We start from the raw sequence: 18,535 nt of genomic DNA on the forward strand, positions 1-18,535 counted from the left end.
CAGATTTCGTTCCAGATCCCAACATTCCAAACCCCATGGGCTGTTGCTGCTGACTACTTTCGCCACTTCAACAATTTCGTAGCTTATCCTGGGACTCAACACGACGCAGCGTCCATATTCTTGCGCAGAATCATGGCCCCGGATACGGTAGATGATGTTTTCCCCGGCGTGGACACGCAGATAGAAAACTGGAGGCGCTTCGCACCTTTCTTTAGCGACACTCGTTTGGAGCTTCGAGGGATGGTGATGTCATCCGAACACGATTTGGTCGCCAGCACGTCGACCAATATTACTGTCAGCTGGAACACTCTCCGATACGCGTTTCCGCACCTGAACTCAGATGAGAAAGGTGGCGCCCAGGGAGGAGATTGGTCGCCCATTGCCACCAAAATCGTGGGTCAAAGTTTTGTCGTGCGCGGGACAGTGATCTTCGGCTGGGACGATACCAGCGACAAAGTGGTGAGATTTCATGCGCAAGCGGATTTGTTGACCCCAGTGCTCAACGTGCTGGGCAGTTTAGCTGATGTGTCGCTCTTCTTCAGCGGGGCTCTCATCACCCCGGACGGTAACTTCATTTGATGAAATCAATGAATATTTGCTCGTATCTCCTTGATTCCGATCGTATTTTCTTCGGTTACAAAATATAGGTCTGACGGGTAAATTCCAGCAAGCAACAAGAATGAAGAGACGAGCTCCGACTAGGTCATAGATGTCGTTAGCCAAGACGTTAAGTGACATCAATGTACCTCAATGGAAAAACAAAACAAAGAATGAAGCACGCGAAGAACCATGACACACAGTTTCACCCACTACGCTATCTTGTTTTCAGACCATCGCATGCTACTTAGGTGCGACGCACTTGCGGCGCACCAGTCGCCTATGAATTCCTCGACTGCAAACGACACATACACATGCCTAACTTCGCGCTGCTGATGCCGTATTCGCCGTTGCGACAGAAGTCCCTCCTCCACAACCCCCTATAGTTTCTGGCATCATATATGGAAGTGAGTACGTGCTTCCCTGCTTCGGTTGACAATTCGGCGACGTGCACCAAATCCAAATTGAATAGTAGCGAGCTACCGCGTCATGTCTATAACAATAAAGGTTATCGGCCCAGAATATGGCGCGCTTGATGATCGAACGAGAAAAGTGTTTGAATGACGCTATTTAAAGCGAGAAGTTGGATTTACTCGTGGAATCAATTAGTGAACTGCACTTTGAAACGAAGATCTTGCCGTCGTATCGTATCCAGCTTGTCCGTCAGCATTTAGAAACAGAAGTCGTCCTTGTCGGAGTTATGCTCAGTGTGTATACTATCGGTGGGCCAAAGACCTGCCCACGAACAGAGGGAGTATTGTGTTTCTCGACAAATGCTTCCCACGTGGAACCTTGAACACGTTTTGAATGCAAAAACGAAATCTTCACTCGAAGCAGCGAGATCCGTCGCCAGGGTTGTGCAGCCCTCCACTCGATTGGCTTGCAACCAATGCACTATTTCGAACATTTTGGCGTCATCCATAGCGACAGTAGTGCAGCCTTCTGCGCAGTTCGTGCGAAGCCAGTTGATAACGCCAAACTTGCCGTTGCGAGCAGCACAATCCATCGCGGCGGTCGTGCAGCCCTCCCGGCGATTTGTATGGGGCCACTTGACAGCCATACTTGACAGCCATAACTTGCAGCGCTGTCCATAGCTATTATAGTGCGACAAGCCTTTGCTTGTCCGTGAAGCCACTTGACGACAGCTAGATGCCCATTTCGTGCTGCTTCATCTCGTCGATTTCCGCGAGAGAAACCTATACGGGGTAGAAGTGTGAGGAAACAACTTTCATCCAATACTTCTGATACAGCTCCCTTAAATTTCCATCTGCCTTCAATGCTCGATCCGCTTCACCACATTGTTGTAGATCAGAAACGCGACAACGTCCAGACGATTGGGATCAATAGCTGGGCGGACCACCAAGTACATGTATGCTGATTTGTCCTCGTAGCCATTCTCGACCATCCACTCCAGGGTAGCAAAATGGCCCCCTCCACGAGTAATATGGAGGCTCCTCGTAGCAAATCGCCTACATTCTCCCCTGACACTGTTACCGCGCATCCATTCGGCTTATAGCGGGCTTTCATCTCCACGGCTGCATCTTCCTCCTCTGTCTCGTGTTCATCCTCACCAGCGTCTGGGCCAAATCCAGGAGTACTCGAGCAACACGATGTCACCATTGCACACTGCCTTAAACAACACCTTCCCATCGCCGAGGGCTCGAGTGTTCTTCTGGAGCCACCAAACCGAATCCTGGTGTATGCCGATAACAACCTCAAACATATCTTGACGTCCCCAACGGACGACGTGGCCTTTGCCTGCCTGGATCTCGTCTCTCATCGCTCTGCCTCTGTCTCGTCTCGGAGGAATTTGGTGCTTCTTGAAGAACTTCAAGATCCCCAGCTTCTCCTGGTCACCGCCTGGGCTGCGATGACAGGCACTAGGCAGCCATGGAACTTGTGCCAGAGTCACTCGATCATGCGTTGTGCATCCTTCTCGTCCCCGAGCTTGCTAGCTTCTCAGAATGGCGCGACAGAACTGGAACCGGTGGTAGTGGCGGTCCGTGCGCTTATACTTGCGGCGGGGTCAAACTCCCCCGTTGCCAGGATCCGACTCAACCGGGGAGGGCTCCGTTTCCGACAGGGAATTGCTCCAAATGCGGTCCAGTGAGCGGATGGGGTTGCGCGCGCAGGCCTCACCCACTGCCGTCCAGGAAAGTCGTGGTGGCGATGAGCAGGCGCGCAGACTTGATGCCCCTGGAGCAGAACAGCAGCCTCACGGACACGAACGAATTCGGAGTGAGGAGCGTCGACGTCTTGTTCACTTGCGCTGTCCACGGTGAATTCGAGAGTGACACAAACTTCCACAACCCAAGATTTTCTCACACGACACGAACGCATTTTAGCACGTCACAGATTCTGTCTAGTGAAAAAAAAAATTCTCTTGAATTTGTTGGCGTCTGACTTCCTTTTTGTATGAAAACTTTTGCGTTGCTTGTGCGTTCGTGCACACACGAATTCGTTTTACCCCTGGCGACTTTTCGATACAACCACTGTTATTCTGAGCGACAATCCAGAGTTCTCACGAATTTGTTGGCGTCAGATAGCTACCGTAATACACGAAACTCAATATCACCCCGTACTACGATGCTGCTGCTGATCACCAGCATGGTGGGGGTAGCAAAATATCTACTGCGAGAGGGAATGAGACCGCGCGTGGCGGTGACGCTTATCCCCCCCCCATCTATCTCCCTCCCTCCCCCCAAGTTCGGGACCTTGGGCAGCGTCTCATCGTACGTGGCTACCTCCACAGCTGAAGAAGGAAGGTGGGTGGTTAGCGGCCACTGTGTACGTTATCCACAGGCGTTTAAAGCGGAGACTATAGTCCAGCTGCATCAGTGCCCAGTCGGTGTCGCTAAACTGCATGGCATCGCAATATTCGGAACTAGGATTGCATGTACGGCTTCTAATACTTTCACCGAACGACACTACAGTGGAAATAACACGATTTTTAATTGTGCATTTGAGTCTACATTTGCTTGCGTATGTACTGGTGTTACTGCTAACCATGCCTTGGCGTGATCTACTCGAATTTCATTAAGGTTATTCAACCATTGGAGCTGATTCCTGCGTGGCATCGCAGATTCTCGCTTCTCGCAGACGTACGAGAGGGACGCCAAGATGTGCCAGGTGGACATCAGCTACTTCGTCGGCGGCTTCGAGGCCTACTTCGAGAAAATATGCTGTACTGCGAGCCGGTTCTGGTGGTCTGCTTCAATACCGGTATCTGGGGCTACGACGAGTGGCTTCCTGCAACCCGACTCGTACTGAACGAGGTGTGCGTGCCACTGCTTGTCACGTCGTACAATGAGCACGAAGCTGGAGACGACGAGGACGTGTTGAGCTAACGCCGTCCAAGTGGATGTGGCGGCCGGAGAAGAACCCACGCGGTGCCAGGACACCGCGTGTGGAAAGGTCCTGTGATCGCAACTTGCTAGCAATGCGGACTGATTCACGCCACGGCGCCAATGCTACATGCTGGAACATCGTAAGCTCACGGTTATGATAATAAGCGTGCCTTTGTAAAAATATATATTTTTAAGTAGCATAGGGAAGTCTCTCGTGGTGTCCACTAGTGGGACGGCCATGACATCTATCCTGCTCGTTGCGTTCTCGTCGCCGGGGTAAATGATTTCGGTCGCTTCAACTAGTTCAATTATGTAAGCACGAACGATATACCTATACATCTCTATATTCCTCTGGCCTATGGCGCCGTATTTGGTTGTCTGCACCTGGCTAAGGTCCTCAGTGTTCGAATCAGCGCGCAGGCGTGGTGTCCAACTTGAAGCCCTTGCCAAAAGACGCACACCACTCAATTAAGTGCGATCACAAGATTGTCACACAAATTCTTGCTACATATAAATATCCCTCTCGAACTTCGAGTCGAAGGTCATTACCAAGTTGTGAAATGGCTACATACTCACCGGACGGAGAGCTGCTCGGACGAGTCAATCAACAGTGCCGCGCTGCATGGCTGGTTTGAGGTGCTGCTGTTCTAGTACACGCAACGACCTCAGCTGAGATGGAACACGACGCAGTGGAAATTTATGATTGGTTCCACGAGCGCTACTCACAATTTTTAGGCCACGAACTTGCAAAGACAGCGTGGGTGCTCACCTACTATTTTAAAGAGCAGGCAGCCCACAGCTGTTGGCATGGTTTCGTATTATCTCCGTTGGATTTGAAATATCGCCCTCTTCACTATTCTTGTCCGTCTCCGAGCCTCAAAGATCGCTCGCCATGGGTCTCGCTGCCTCCACCGACCGCCGCCCAGTCTTCTACTTCATCGGGGACTCCATCACCGAGCAGGCCAATGACCCAGACAAGTCTGGCTTCATCACCCTCCTCCAGCAGCACTATGTGCGGTCCGTCGACACGATCAACCGCGGTCTCTCGGGCTACAATACCAAGTCAGCGTTCCTCGCCATTTACTTGATGACAACTTTCTTATGCACTAAATGTATCTCTGATGGTACAGGTGGGTGCTGCAGCACGGCATGCCGATCTTCTCCAAGGAGCTACAATATCAGTACGCGGCCTCGTTCGTCACGGTGTTCCTCGGCGCCAATGATGCGATAGTGGGCGGCCCCGACCTAGTCGTTCATGTGCCGTTGGAAGACTACCGAGCCAATCTCCACAAAATCCTCCACATTGTTCGACCTCTGCTGGCGCCGCATGGCAAGATCCTGCTTATCACGCCGCCCTGCATCATTGACTCGGAGCGTCACGGCGATCGCACCAACGCTGCGGCTGGAAAGTACGCTCGTGCGTGTGTTGAGCTCGGGGAGACCGAGAATGTGCATGTCTTGGACTTGCACACGTACTTCAACACGACTTTCCCTGATGAAAGGTTCGTCGGACATACTTCGTGGACGGACTGCACTTCTCAGCAAAAGGCCACAAAGAGGTGGGGAAGCTCCTGAGCGTCGCAATCAATGGGATGTTTGAAAGAGAAGAGCTCGATCGTTTCAACAAGTGGCAGCTCCCGGACTGGCACGATTTCATTCACCAGTGATCTTCAGGTCGCAGCCGGGAAAGTCAACGTGATCTAGGTTTCTAGCAATATACTGGTAGGCAGCAGAACTACGTAGATTATTGCGAGAAAATAATGTCCATTCATGTCATTCACCACCCATCCTGTCAATCTGAATCTCTGAATATTGAGGTACGATCTATCCTCCAATGTCGTAAGCTCCACGGTCTCGAGCTACCAATGAAGTATATTCACGACACTTGGCGCCGCGTTGTGAGTGCAGCAAGAGAATTACTTCGAAGTGGCCGGAACCCGCAGCAGCATCAATAGCTAAATTCGTGTTTCCTTCAAATCGGTGGGTCTGAAGCAATCTCACAATTTTCAAATGACCGTTGACTGATGCTGCTCATCTGTGTAACCTTGCGCTCGGAACCACTACACAACATCCAAAGCCCCATGGCCAGCAGCTCAATCCATGGTTGCCGGCGTACAGCCCTCGTGTGAGAGTGACTAGAAGTACAGAACATTTGTATAAGTTTTGGTACTGAATCTAACTCTATATCGCAATTGCAAACACGGCCATCTTATTGTAGCCATTCACGAAAATACGCAATCGGCAGCAGAAAGCGACGTCATGAGGCGGGGCAAAGGCGAGGTATTCAGATGTGCATCAGGGTGTTCACTGGTGCGTTTGTGTTTCAGACTCGATGCAATGATCTGATGCAGCGACAAAATCACTCGAATACGTTCGAATTCGGTACTTCAAGCTCTCCACGGCAATGGTGACGAGTCGTCACTGACGACGTGGCTGATGTGCACACTTCTGTGTTCGTGATTCTGATCGCAGCTTAAAATCGTCCACATTTCATCAATGCGTATCTGTGTTTATTTTGTACGAGCACTACTACCATGCTAAAGTTGCCTGCGCAGTACGTGGTGTACCACAAGCATTTCCCATTGCTCCAGTGCATGTCTAGAAATATATGTTAGTATGTTTGGTATATGCGCCTAGCACAGAACGTGTCTCGAACAGCACACCCGGGTTGGTTTCTGTATGTGGTTCGGTATTGGCAGCATACAAAACATACAAAACGTTCCTGCAATGTTCTGTACGAGTAGCCTCGTCCCCCGATGCTTATGCAACCATTCCACAATATCCAGTCGCCCTACTCCATCCAGCAGGACCGTCCATTGCCGCCGTAGTGCAAGCAGCGTCGGTATTAAAATATAGTCACTGCACCACTTTCAGATGCCCATTTGCTGCGGCGCCATCCATGGCCGGCGTGGTGCACTTTTCTGATCGGTGCCGGACCAGACGTGAAGATGACCACCTGCAGCCACTTGGTGAATAGCGCGGGTGCTGCATCCCTCGAAAGATTCTGGTGTAGCCACTGGACAGCGTTACTCCAAAAGCAGCATCCATCGCTGCCTCTGTGCACTGGGGCTGGCGAGATTTTCTCTCTCTTGCGTTTTCTGGCATTACGGTAAGTGATTGTTGCAGCTCATGCAGATACGCTAGCACTTCCAAATGTCCGTTGCGGGCACCTGCATCCATCACAGTAGCGCTGACTGATCGTCGTCGCTTACCACAATTGAAAAGGTCGATTTCAGGGTCCTCCCCAAATTCTTCGTAGAGCCACCTGACAACTTCTGGATGACCGTTTTCCGCAGCACTCGTCATCGTCTTCGCTGAGACGATCGCCCTCATTGGGAGAACCTAGTTCATGAGACAAATGTTTCAGCTGTCCCTTCATACTTTAGCAGGCGACCGCTGTTCCTTGCCGGATAGCGCCTTCGTTTGCTCTCGTAGGTACTCTGCAACTTCTACATGGCCGTTAATAGCTGCAGCGTGGATCGTAAATACGTCCTCCCGCCCAAAGTTTCCAGAGGTTGAGTCTCTCGAAGTACAGGATCCATCAGCCAACGCACCACATGAAGATGCCCGTTCCCCGCCGTTTTCACCACCACTGCTTCGTCCAGCCTCCCACCCTTAGACAAGCATTTCAAAATACCTTTAGCCGCGATTTCGTGCCCCATGTTATCCCCAGGAGAGACCCGTCGCCATTGTGGTCGCACAGCCATTCAGCCATCACAATGTCTTCGTTGTGCACTGCTCGCATCAACGCCTCCGACAAGTCGAAGTCTTCGTTCCCGAGGTTTGCTGCAGCCACCACACGACGTGATGGCAGCCCTAGGATATAGCATCAACTATCGTGTCCTCGTGCAGATCTGCTGGATGTTGCTATCATGGTCGTAGACGCTGCAAAACTTCAATTGAAATAGTCCGCAGAAGCACTTGTCCATCGATATCGACACCTTGGATTTTATGCAGCAGCCACCGAACCATTTCCAGATTTTCAGCCGAATCGATTCGATGAGAGATAACCTGAGCTGGGTTCTCCGATTAAAATTAAAATCCCTCGATTAATAATAAGTATCTGCGAAGTGTTCAAGGCAGATTTTGTGGTGACATCCTTATTGTCGGAGGAAGAATCGGTTTAGGAGCGTGAGGGATACGAACTTGCAGAGAGGGAGGCCCACGGACTAGTCCAGGAAGAGAGAGGCGACGTCCACGACGTGCTGCAGAGCGACAAATCCGTCCTTGGAGCGGAAAAGCTGCATCACAGTGAGAAGCAGCGCCGGGTCCCCATACTGGATAGAAACTTATTCCTACCTGGGGGATGGATCTTTTGCCCTTTTAGTTACGTAACCAGTTACGTAGCTACCCGAATGTTAGCACATGTGTACCCCACCAAGTGTAACCCCACTAAATAGACAACGAATACCCCTGGACGAGGACAAGCTCCGCCTCAAGCGCCAGTTGGCGGACCTCGACGCTGTGTCTCACTTCCTGGACTCGGCACTCGAGTTGCCGCTGCACAAGGCCTGCACGCGGCTCCTTCGCGCTGCTCAACCGCCTCTGGGACCAGCAGTGTTCGCCAAGAATATCACTGAAAGCGAGAACACGTTTGTAGCAAATAAGAGCGAAAGGAGGACAGGGAAAGGTTCACATTGAGACAGTTCCCGCGGGCCGACCAGTACGACATGCACAAGCAGTTTACACAATCGTTGATATAGGCCGTCGACCCCAAGAATTTAGAAACGGTCAAATGGCTCGTGGACAACTCCAGGACTGGGTCGTGAGGTCGGAAGCGGTGGCTGAAGCGTGTATCATCGGTCCGGTGGATATTCTGCGGTTTTTTTCGACAACGACCCCAGCTCGCTGGACGAAGGTGCTCGAGTTGAAGCTTCAACTTGGAAGGTGTGGGACCCAAGAGCCTGAAAAAGGCCGTTGCGAGCAGCCACAGCGACGTCGCCTGGTGGCTAGTGGAGCACCTCCCAAACGTGCTGCACAATTTTGTGATGGCGTTGCATTACGCTGTGCTCAATGGCGACGTACTGGTTGCGGAGTGGTTCCTGTCTCAAGGTGCGATGACCTGCGAGGATTTTTGCTGACCACCACCTTGCGGCGACTGGGCGCCTTGATGTATTCAAAGGGTTGTTGGCAACACCAAAAGAACACCTGCTATAGTGGCGCCGGTTATAAGAGAAAATCGACTATTAGAGCGCTACCGTGAGATCCCAAATTGTGACTATAGTAAAATCCAGTCAAACCGGCTATTAGGCTGTAAGAGTGTAGGAGAGCTCCCCCGCCAAACCAAGACCACACATTGTAAGAACACGTGGTTCACTTTTAAACACGACCAGGAGTACAACAATGGTCTCGTCGCGCCAGCACCTCACTATCTACGAAAAGAACGAACTCCGTCCCGTTTCGGAGGCGACAATTCGACACTGTTGGCGGCATACTATGATTGTGTCAGGGAGCATGATCGACCAGAGAAACGGAGCTTGGAGATCTAGAACTGCTGATAATATCTAGATTAAGATTTATTGGATCTGTTGAGCGCGCCGAGCTACGTCGCTGTTGAAGATGCTGTTGAGAACAACCCAGAAAGAGAGACGACACAAGCGAGCAGTCCTCAAGTGACAGCGAGCGCACGGGGAGGCACTAGGAGCGGTGCAAAAGCTCCAGGTCAACATGTTTGCCCACGGATTGCAGGACACCAGCGTACAGAACGTTGTTAACGCCACACCTAGTGCCAGACCTCGATCATCTTGTACATCCATGCGATGCGGTAGAGCAGTTTGTATGTTAACTGATAGGTTATTTCCATGCGGAATAGCAATTTGTATGTTAAATGGTAGGTTCCCGTTTCTCGTACTTCCATGCGGAATAGTAATTTATATGTTAAATGATAGGTTCCCTCTTATAAGAGCAATAAATCTGTACGAGAGCTTGGGGAGTTGGTGACCAAACACTTTCACTATATCCGGTGTTCTCTTTATCGTAAAGAGCAAACTCGAGTTCATTTTGTCCTTTGAAATGAAATATCTGTCAAAGCTAATTCGAGAGAAAAACGCATGATGTAGCACACGCCTCAAATGGAAGATTCAGGTTTCGACCGGCACGTCTTGGAGGTCTCTCACGATGGCGTGGGAGTGAGGCGTTGTGGCGGTAACGTCAACATGATGAATTAGGTGACCTTGGGGTGACCCTACTGGTCGAGCTATCCAGCCCACAAATGCCAAATTTGGCGTGGATTTGGCTCCAGGTGGCGCCAACGGTATTGCCATCTGCCAAATAAAAATAGCTTTCCGATCCCAGAGCTATTTCTGCTGCCAAATTTGGCCGTGAAAATAGCCTTGGGTAGCGTGAGTAACGTCGGCTCACAATCAAAATGAGCGGCCCGCACGAGGAGCAAACTGTTGGATATCAGGAGATAAAAGTCTCTATGAGGCCTGGATAGAAGTTAGCAGCGACGGTGGCACAGACATCACGTTGCCGGGGGGGGGGGGGGGGGGGGGGGGGGGGGGGGGGGGGGGGGGGGGGAGAGAGAAGTGGCTACAAGAGCCTTGGTGGCGGGTGCCGTCGTCGATGGGGCTCTTGTGACGTGGGCGCAGCAGTCTAATGTGTCTACCGCCTTGTTTGGCGCCCGACCAGGTCGTGATCGCCCCGGAAGTAAAGGTACCTCCATGCCACGAGGTGTTCGTTCAATGGACGCAGCGTCGTCTTCATTGGCTTCGCCCAGGAAGCTTCCACCCACCTCGCACCAGTATCGCAATCCATTATAATACCTCACGCATTGTGTGACAGGAAAATAGCAATACCGCTGTGAGAAATTCCACTCGCCATTGCCAAATCTACAATTACCACATGGTTTGCTTGCCAAATTTAGAATAGGGATAGCTCTACTGGTACGGTCACCCTTAGTTGTACTGTACCATTGTTGGGTGTTTGGCGCGCTGGCAGCTTGAGGTTCTCTTGACTAATTAGGTCTGGAAAAAGTGTAGTGTCCCCCTTATGTACAAGCGTAACTCGTTTTTGACCTCAGTGGTAGCTCCTGCGATGGCGGCTGCTTTCTGTACAGAACAACTCAGACACTCTGAGCAGTGAGGCCAGCGCGGGAATCCCCACGCCTAGAACAAACCAAACCGCGTGGTTTGGTTCGGTAAACAAACCAAACCAAAATTACCAATGAACCATGTTCGAAACGGTTTCGTGGTTTGGTTCGAAGTGGTTTGAACCGAGTGAGACACTGCAAACCAAAGCAAACCATGAGAATGTAGTTGGCTAAAAACCTCGATTTGAAACTGTTCACGATGCGGCTCTTATCGAGAAGTGCCGCGGTGCACAGCCGAAAGACCAAGCGCGGTTGAAGACTGGAGCCGCTGTCAAAGACGAAAGCTGCTTCAGGGTGAGATGCTCACCGCCTTCGGGAATGCAAATCCTGCCATCCAGGAGGTGCAAGCGAATAAGCCAACCTTGCTACCGATACCACCCGCAGATTCTAATTCTTTGGGTATGCCGCTTGCTTGAGCGCGGCCTTTGAAGAGAGCCCGCCCCGAGTACAGAGAACCATATTGACCAACCAGGCAGCGGAAAAAACAAACCATCGGTTGCAGCTGTAGCTCAACTCCAAACCACGAAACTCCAAACCTCAGGAATGGTTCAAGAGCGTTGGTCTGGTAACGTTCAAACCAAAGTAACGGCTAGAATTGGTTCAACGGTCGTGAAATATAATTTCGAACCAATAGTTTGCACTTTGGTTGGTTTGGTTTGTTCAAGGCGTGGGAATCCCTGTTATTTGGCAGCCATAAAAAAATCTAGGACTTCAATAGTGATAGCTAAATAAAGTCTACTCCTTCACAATACCGTACATGCTCGAGAACTGATCACTCTATCTATAGCAGTGTGTGTGTGTGTGTGGAGGGGGGGGGGGGTGTCTAGTTTTCCAAACTATTTTTATCTAATAAATTATGCTATTTATCGAGGGGGGGGGGGGGGGGGGTTGGCGTTAGGGAACGATCAAATCCCGACGAGCGCACTCGCAAGATTTTTTTATGTGCTCGTTCACGCGATCAGTGCTCGCGCTCAGCTCGTGGGACGCATGTCGAGTACGTTGCGCGTACTTTGTCATATGTCGTCGTTCAACTCAGTCACTGACTCCCAGCCACTCACAATTTACCAGCCGGTTCTCAGACTGGACACGCACATTCTGGTGATTATTACGCGACGTCCCGTAAGCAACTAGACCAGTTTCGTGCTGGCCCCGTGAGAATGTCTCCGATCACTAGGCACTTTTCCTCATCCGGTGCCAAGATCGGGCACGATCGTCATCGCCGTTCTTCTCAGAAAACTCCGACACCGCTGACACTCGAATACGTGGTGGGACCAGTGTCTGATCGCTTGTAGTGGCCATCGCAGCAGCGACGGCCGCTCGGGCTGGTCGGTCGAGATCGAGGCCATCGGGGTCGTATTCCCAGGACGAGGCGGGTTGGTTGGGTGACCCACCCGACTCCATTTCAACATCCTGTTCTCCCGCCGATCTTACTTCGACTGCCCTTGGGATACACGTTGCTCTTTTAGGAACGTGTCCATAGCTGCTTGGAAAAATAGTTCCAGTTTCTCTGGCGAGTGACGCTCTGAATTTGTTGATGTCTTCCGGGCTGTTCTGTTGGACGTAGGCGTCGCTCGGTCTCCACGGTCAGCTAGATCTCGTAACATGGCTGCGCCTGAAGGCCCTAGTGTCTTGCGCGGCTTGTCTTCCGAACTGTCTGACTCGATATCCTCGGTGGCGGACACACAAGGCTATGACGTTGCGGTCCGTTCCCCAGGTGTAATCGGGGTCAATCTTGCCGGCGTCAGCGCTAACTCGGTTGTAATCTGCTTTGGCCCGGCCGATTGCTCCTGGAGGTGTCAGCAGTGTGAACAGGCTCTGCACGGTGTGTTCGATCTCGCTGAGTTTCAGATCGAATAGATCTTCCGCTGCGAATGACCCGGCAACTATTCCACCTTCTGTTAGAGATGCATCAGTGCCTTAGCTGCCGTAAGCTTGTTCGATCCAGGCACTGGTAGCGACACGGGTCCTCCGAGCTCGCCAAGAATCTTCGGTCGAAGGACACGCATCACGGTGTCCTGGATCAAGAAGTCAAGCAGTTCCTCTTGTAGTATGCAACCGCCAACTGATCTTCGGACACGATCGACGTGAGATCACCACGATTTTCTGTTTCCAAATCTGGTGCCTTGATCTTCTTCCGCGAGGATTTCGGTCTAGCGGTCTTCTTCTTTGCTGTCGATTTCGCACTGGGTGGTTGGGTGGACGATTGTGCTCCAGCTGGCACCAGTGGACTTTTGTCCGGCGAGTCTAGATTTGCATCTGGACCCGCAGGGGTCCCCGAGGGGACCTGGGGAAGAGTCTCAGGTTTATCTTCGAGGTCCGTAGCAGGACCTGCCTATGTTCCGTCGGTAGAGCCCCTCCCTAAATTCTGCCGCTCCGCGGATCGATTTTGATTCAGCGTTGTCGTCCGTTATCCGATCTCCGTCGACACCTCATTCCCTTGCCCAAATTCTCCTTTGTAACGGGGTTACACACACAAGTAAACAAGTGACAACTGTCACTTGTGCATGACATTTGTCACTTATGGTTTAACAGATAAATATCTGTTAAAGGTTTTAGATACTTCCTCACATTGGTGTAAGGCACACCAATGGATACATTGAAGTGGACCACCACACATGAGTGGTCCACACCTACCCAAAGATCCTATTGGTAGAAAGCAGCATCTTTCTACCAATTAGAGACGTGCATATTAGCGGGGCTCTGACAGCCAGCCGCTGTCAACCCCTTTCATAGATGATAAACAGTTTTAGCAGATTTAGAAGGAAGATCAATTCACAAAACAATACAGTTCTCATTTTTCCTTAAACTACCTACTTGGTGTTTTATTTGATTTATATTATACTTGTGGACTCAAGCATAATTAATTCAAATGATTAATAAACTCCTACGCTTCCTCATACACGTAGCGCGACGTGTAAGCTAAAGTAGTGAGCCAAAGTAGGCCCACTACACCTGGTAGCACTTTGTAGTCCGTCCAACGACCGACTACGTGACGTTCGTACAGGGTGTACGAACGCGGAGCCGAGAATCCCATGAGCACGGAGGTGCCCATGGAGAGCTCCAATACGCCTGCAACGCATGTTGCACGCGCGGACTGCCCCCACCTGTCTGATCCAGAGTGGGAGGCCCTCCAACGACTGTCAACAGTCATTGGAGAAGCGGCGATAGCTACGATGCTGCGTACGCTATCGCCGACGGAGCAACATGGTGTTGCTCTGGGGTTCATCATGAAGGAGCAGCGTGATGCTGCTTCCTCAGTGACGGCGTCGTCAGGGACGACACCGCGTGCTCAACCATTAAAGTTGAGCGTAAGCAATTACGTGGGAAGAGAGGGTGAGCCTCTCCTCCGATGGCTTGTCGAGCTCGACACAGCCATAGCGGCTCGACGCATCGTCGACCCACTGTCGAAGGTCGCGTTCGCCATGTCCTGCCTTGGCGGACGCGCAAGGAGTTGGGCGTATGGACGCCGACTCTCCGATCCTACGTGCTTCAGCACGTACGAGATGTTCAAAGAGGAGCTCAAACAAGCGTTTGAGCCCCCGCAAAACGAGTTCCGGTCAAGGGCGGAGTTCCTCGACCTTCAGCAGGGTAAGCATGACGTCCATGCTTACGCGCAGCGCGCACGATATTTGGTATCAAATATCGTGACTAACCCGATTGACGAGGCGACCAAGGTCGTCACGTTCATGAAGGGGCTTAGAGATGGGCCTGTGAAGACCTATCTCTTCCGAGAGTACCCGGGTACTCTCGAAGCTGCAATCACTCTTGCCATGCTAGAAGAGTTTAACCTGCGGCAGGCTAAACTCCATGTAAACGTACCGAGGTCACAACCGCGCCCGGTAGCGAGGTCGGGAGGTCCAGAACCAATGGACCTCTCGAATGCAACAACTGCTGGTTACCAGCAGCAGGGAGGTAACGTGCGATGCTTCCGCTGCGGAAGGATCGGTCACTTTGCACGGGAGTGTACAGCTCCCATGCCCCCTGGAGGTGGCCGTCGTGGCGATGCCAGACATCGTCGCGAACAAACAAAAAACGTGAACATCCAGTAAGCGCGGGGCACCCTACTGGTAATGCAGTCACGCGTGCCGACATTGGGCACGCGACACTGAGGACTGCAGCCCCCAGTGAGTCCAGATCTCGCTGCAACAAGCAAGATGACAGGCCGAACCTGGTCATCTTGAAGGTAACGTCGAAGAGAGCGAGCGACTCTCTTCGAGCATTGGTAGATTCAGGCGCGTCGAACAACTTTGTTCGATTACGAAGCCTGTCGAGACTTGACTTCGAGGAGGTAAAGGTACCTCGAAGTCTTCTGGAAGTTCGATTGGCAACAGGTGCCATCGTGAAGACCGAGAAGCGCGTCGTGAACGTGCGCTTCTCGTACAAACAACGAATGCTTGTCGAACGCTTTATCGCCCTGGACCTGGACGATAAGTTCGACGTAGTAATGGGCATGCCGTGGCTTGCACGGCATGATCCGGTGATAGACTGGAAGAAGCGCACGCTCGTGCGCTTCGGCCGCGACAGCGGAACAGAGAGCGATGGCCCTGTTACCGCAGCGCACGCACCAGCAGGTGCGCGCGACTCACCAGTCGAGACAGCGCTTAATGCCGCTGTCCCGGAATGCCCAAGGGGTGCGCGAGGATGCGCACAAGTGAGACCCACGTCGGCAATGCTGCCGACGTCGGAAGAAAAAGATGTGCTGGTTCCGGGAACCAACACCCACGTTCAAGCGTGTAAGGGACAGTCCCTGACCCGAAGAGGTCAGGTCGACAACGACGCGTCGGCTCCGGGAGTCGACGCACCCTCGGTCAAGAGGGGCTCCGCCAATGAATGGCGTCGAGGTGACGAAGGCGTGTCAACTCCGGGAGTTGACGCTGCAAACAGTGCGGACGGTTGCAAACGTACCGCACTGACGCAATTTGCATGCTGTCGTGCAGCCGGGCTGCACGACGAAGCGCCATGCGATCAAGCCGGGCTTGATACCGCGCGCCCGCGGACAGGGTCTGCCGGCGAAGGGACACATTACCGTGCAGCCGGGCTGCACGAAGGAACATGCGGTCAAGCCGGGCTTGATACCGCACGCCCGCGGACAGGGTCCGCCGGCGAACAACTGTCCACGGTCGGGCCTGGACCAGAAGAACAACCGTGCGGAGCCGCGCTCCGCACAACAAGAAGACGGCGCAAGCGGAGAACGCTGCGCAAGTCTCGGTCCGGGACCGAGACGCATCAAGAGCAGTCTGCTGTGCAGACTGAGGCGGTGGTGCCGGGCGTCGAGACGCTAAGCGTCTTGACGCGCACCGATACTGGATTCCAGTATCGTGACATGGAACTCGCTAGTCCTCCGACGACGGCGTCGGAGTTGACTTCTCTCCCAGCCATGAGCTGGAAGCGCTTCACGCGCGACTTGCACGATAGACGCATCGAGCAAGTCTGCGTTCTTTCGGACAGCGAAAGAACGGAGAGCGAGAGCGAAGAGCTGAGGCAGCTCTTCATGGGAAGTACCACTGAGAGTGAAGACACTCTCAGTGCGAAGACGAAGCGAGAGCGCTTCGAGGAACAAGGTTGGGACTCGCTGAAGTCGAGTCCCTATTACGAATTGTTAAGGGAGTACAAAGACGTACTCCCGGAAGACATTCCTGCGGAACTTCCGCAGGATAAGGGCATCCAGCACGAGATTGATCTCGTGCCGGGCACGAAGTACTGTGTCACGCGGCAGTGGACACTGCCGCGAGAGGAAGTAAAAGCAATCGACGACTTCTTTGAAAGTCGTCGCAAAGCAGGACAAGTGCGGGAATGAAAGTCCCCGCACAGTGCTCCGACGTTCTGTGTCAAGAAGCCACAGGGCGGATGGCGTATCGTTCATGCCTACAACAAGCTGAACGATGCGACGGTGCCGGCGCAGACGCCGATACCGCGAAAAAATGTTATCATCGATTCGATGGCCGGGAGCACCGTTTACAGTGCTCTCGACTTGCGAGATGGATTTTATCAAATCCTAATGCGTGAGAGCGATATCCCTCTCACGGCAGTGAGCACGCCAAGCGGCATGCTCTGGGAATGGCTAGTAATGCCACAGGGGCTTAAGAACACCCCTGCGACTTTTAACAGGTGCGTGACGCACTTGTTGCGCTCGGTGCGCGACTTCGCACCGAGCTACTTCGACGATGTGTTCATCCACAGCCGGGCTGTGGACGGGAAGACCGACGTAGAGATGCACAGGGTGCATCTCCGGAAGCTACTTGAGCTTATGCGAAAGCATAAGCCCTACGCGAACCTGAAGAAGTGTATCTTCGGGGCGAGCGAGATACCCCTCCTCGAGTGTATCGTAGGGGAAAATGGTGTTCGCCCTGACCCGGAAAAGGTCAGAGTGATTAATGAATGTCCAACGCCTTCAAGTGTCAAGGAACTGAGGCAGTTCCTTGGCTTGGCCACGTACTTGTGCAAGTACGTGGAGGACTATGCGGGCAAGATCCGCCCGCTGTCACAGCTTCTCAAGAAGGAAGCTGTGTGGAATTGGACAACCGATTGCCAAAGGCATTCGATGCAGTCAAGCGGGGCTTGACTGAGGCGCCGATCTTGGCAGTGGTTGACCAAGATCGCCCATTTCACGTACTGTGTGATGCATCCGACTTCGCGATCGGATGCGCGTTGATGCAGCACGATCACGAGGGTCGTGATCGTGTCGTCTACTACCAATCGCGTAAGCTGAAGCCAGCTGAGCGCAACTATCCGGTGCATGACAAGGAACTCCTTGCCATGAACTACGCACTCGCAAAGTTCCGAGTGCATTTGCTTGGGAGTAGACCATTTGTGGTCTACACCGACCATGCATCACTGCGCACCCAAGTGAAGTCGCCACACATATCACAAAGAATGGCGAGATGGCTCTCATTCTTTGCGGAGTATAACTTCCGGGTCGAATACAAACCCGGAAGATTGAATGTAGTGGCCGACGCGTTATCACGTCGGCCGGACTATGCAGAAGCTGTTGACGTCAATGCCATTGACGCCATGCGATCGAGCAAACCCACATCATCTCTGTTGGATGATGTGAAGGCCGCGTACGCGCACGACGCGGACGCGAAACTTTTGTTGGCCTATGGCACAGCGCCTTCTGACAAGTCCCGTCAGAGGCTGCCCAAGCACCTTCGAGCGCGTGCACACCGCTTTCGTGTGCACGACGGACTACTGCTTTACAATGCAGTCGACGACAACGCGGATCGCGTTGTCGTGCCGAATGACCATGACCTGCGACTCAGGATCATGTACGAATATCATGATGCCCCGACTGCGCGACATCTCGGACGTGAGAAGACTTACGTCCTTCTCACGCGCGACTTCTACTGGCACCACCAGTATAAGTGGGTGCGCAAGTATATCCGAGCTTGCGAGGGATGCCAACGCATAAAGCCTGCGCCATTCGCGCAGGCTCCACTGCAATCACTACCGACTCCGTCGGAGTGTTGGAAGTCCATGTCTTTGGACTTCATCTTTGGTCTTC

General features: G+C 52.5%; 1 protein-coding gene across 1 annotated transcript in view; it reads left to right on the forward strand.

The window, feature by feature from the left end:
* Positions 1 to 4,836: 4,836 nt before the first annotated feature.
* Positions 4,837 to 18,535, forward strand: part of IUM83_17906 (Isoamyl acetate-hydrolyzing esterase 1) — a gene marked incomplete at both ends in the record, with an annotated part of 45,214 nt that continues 31,515 nt past the window's right edge. The window contains 2 exons of the mRNA XM_067942876.1: positions 4,837 to 5,006; positions 5,075 to 5,125. Of these exons, the coding sequence (XP_067795969.1) occupies positions 4,837 to 5,006; positions 5,075 to 5,125 (221 nt within the window). The remainder of the gene's footprint in view (positions 5,007 to 5,074; positions 5,126 to 18,535) is intronic.

This window comes from Phytophthora cinnamomi (genome assembly GCF_018691715.1).
Source record: "Phytophthora cinnamomi strain GKB4 chromosome Unknown Contig18, whole genome shotgun sequence".
NCBI lineage: Eukaryota > Oomycota > Peronosporomycetes > Peronosporales > Peronosporaceae > Phytophthora > Phytophthora cinnamomi.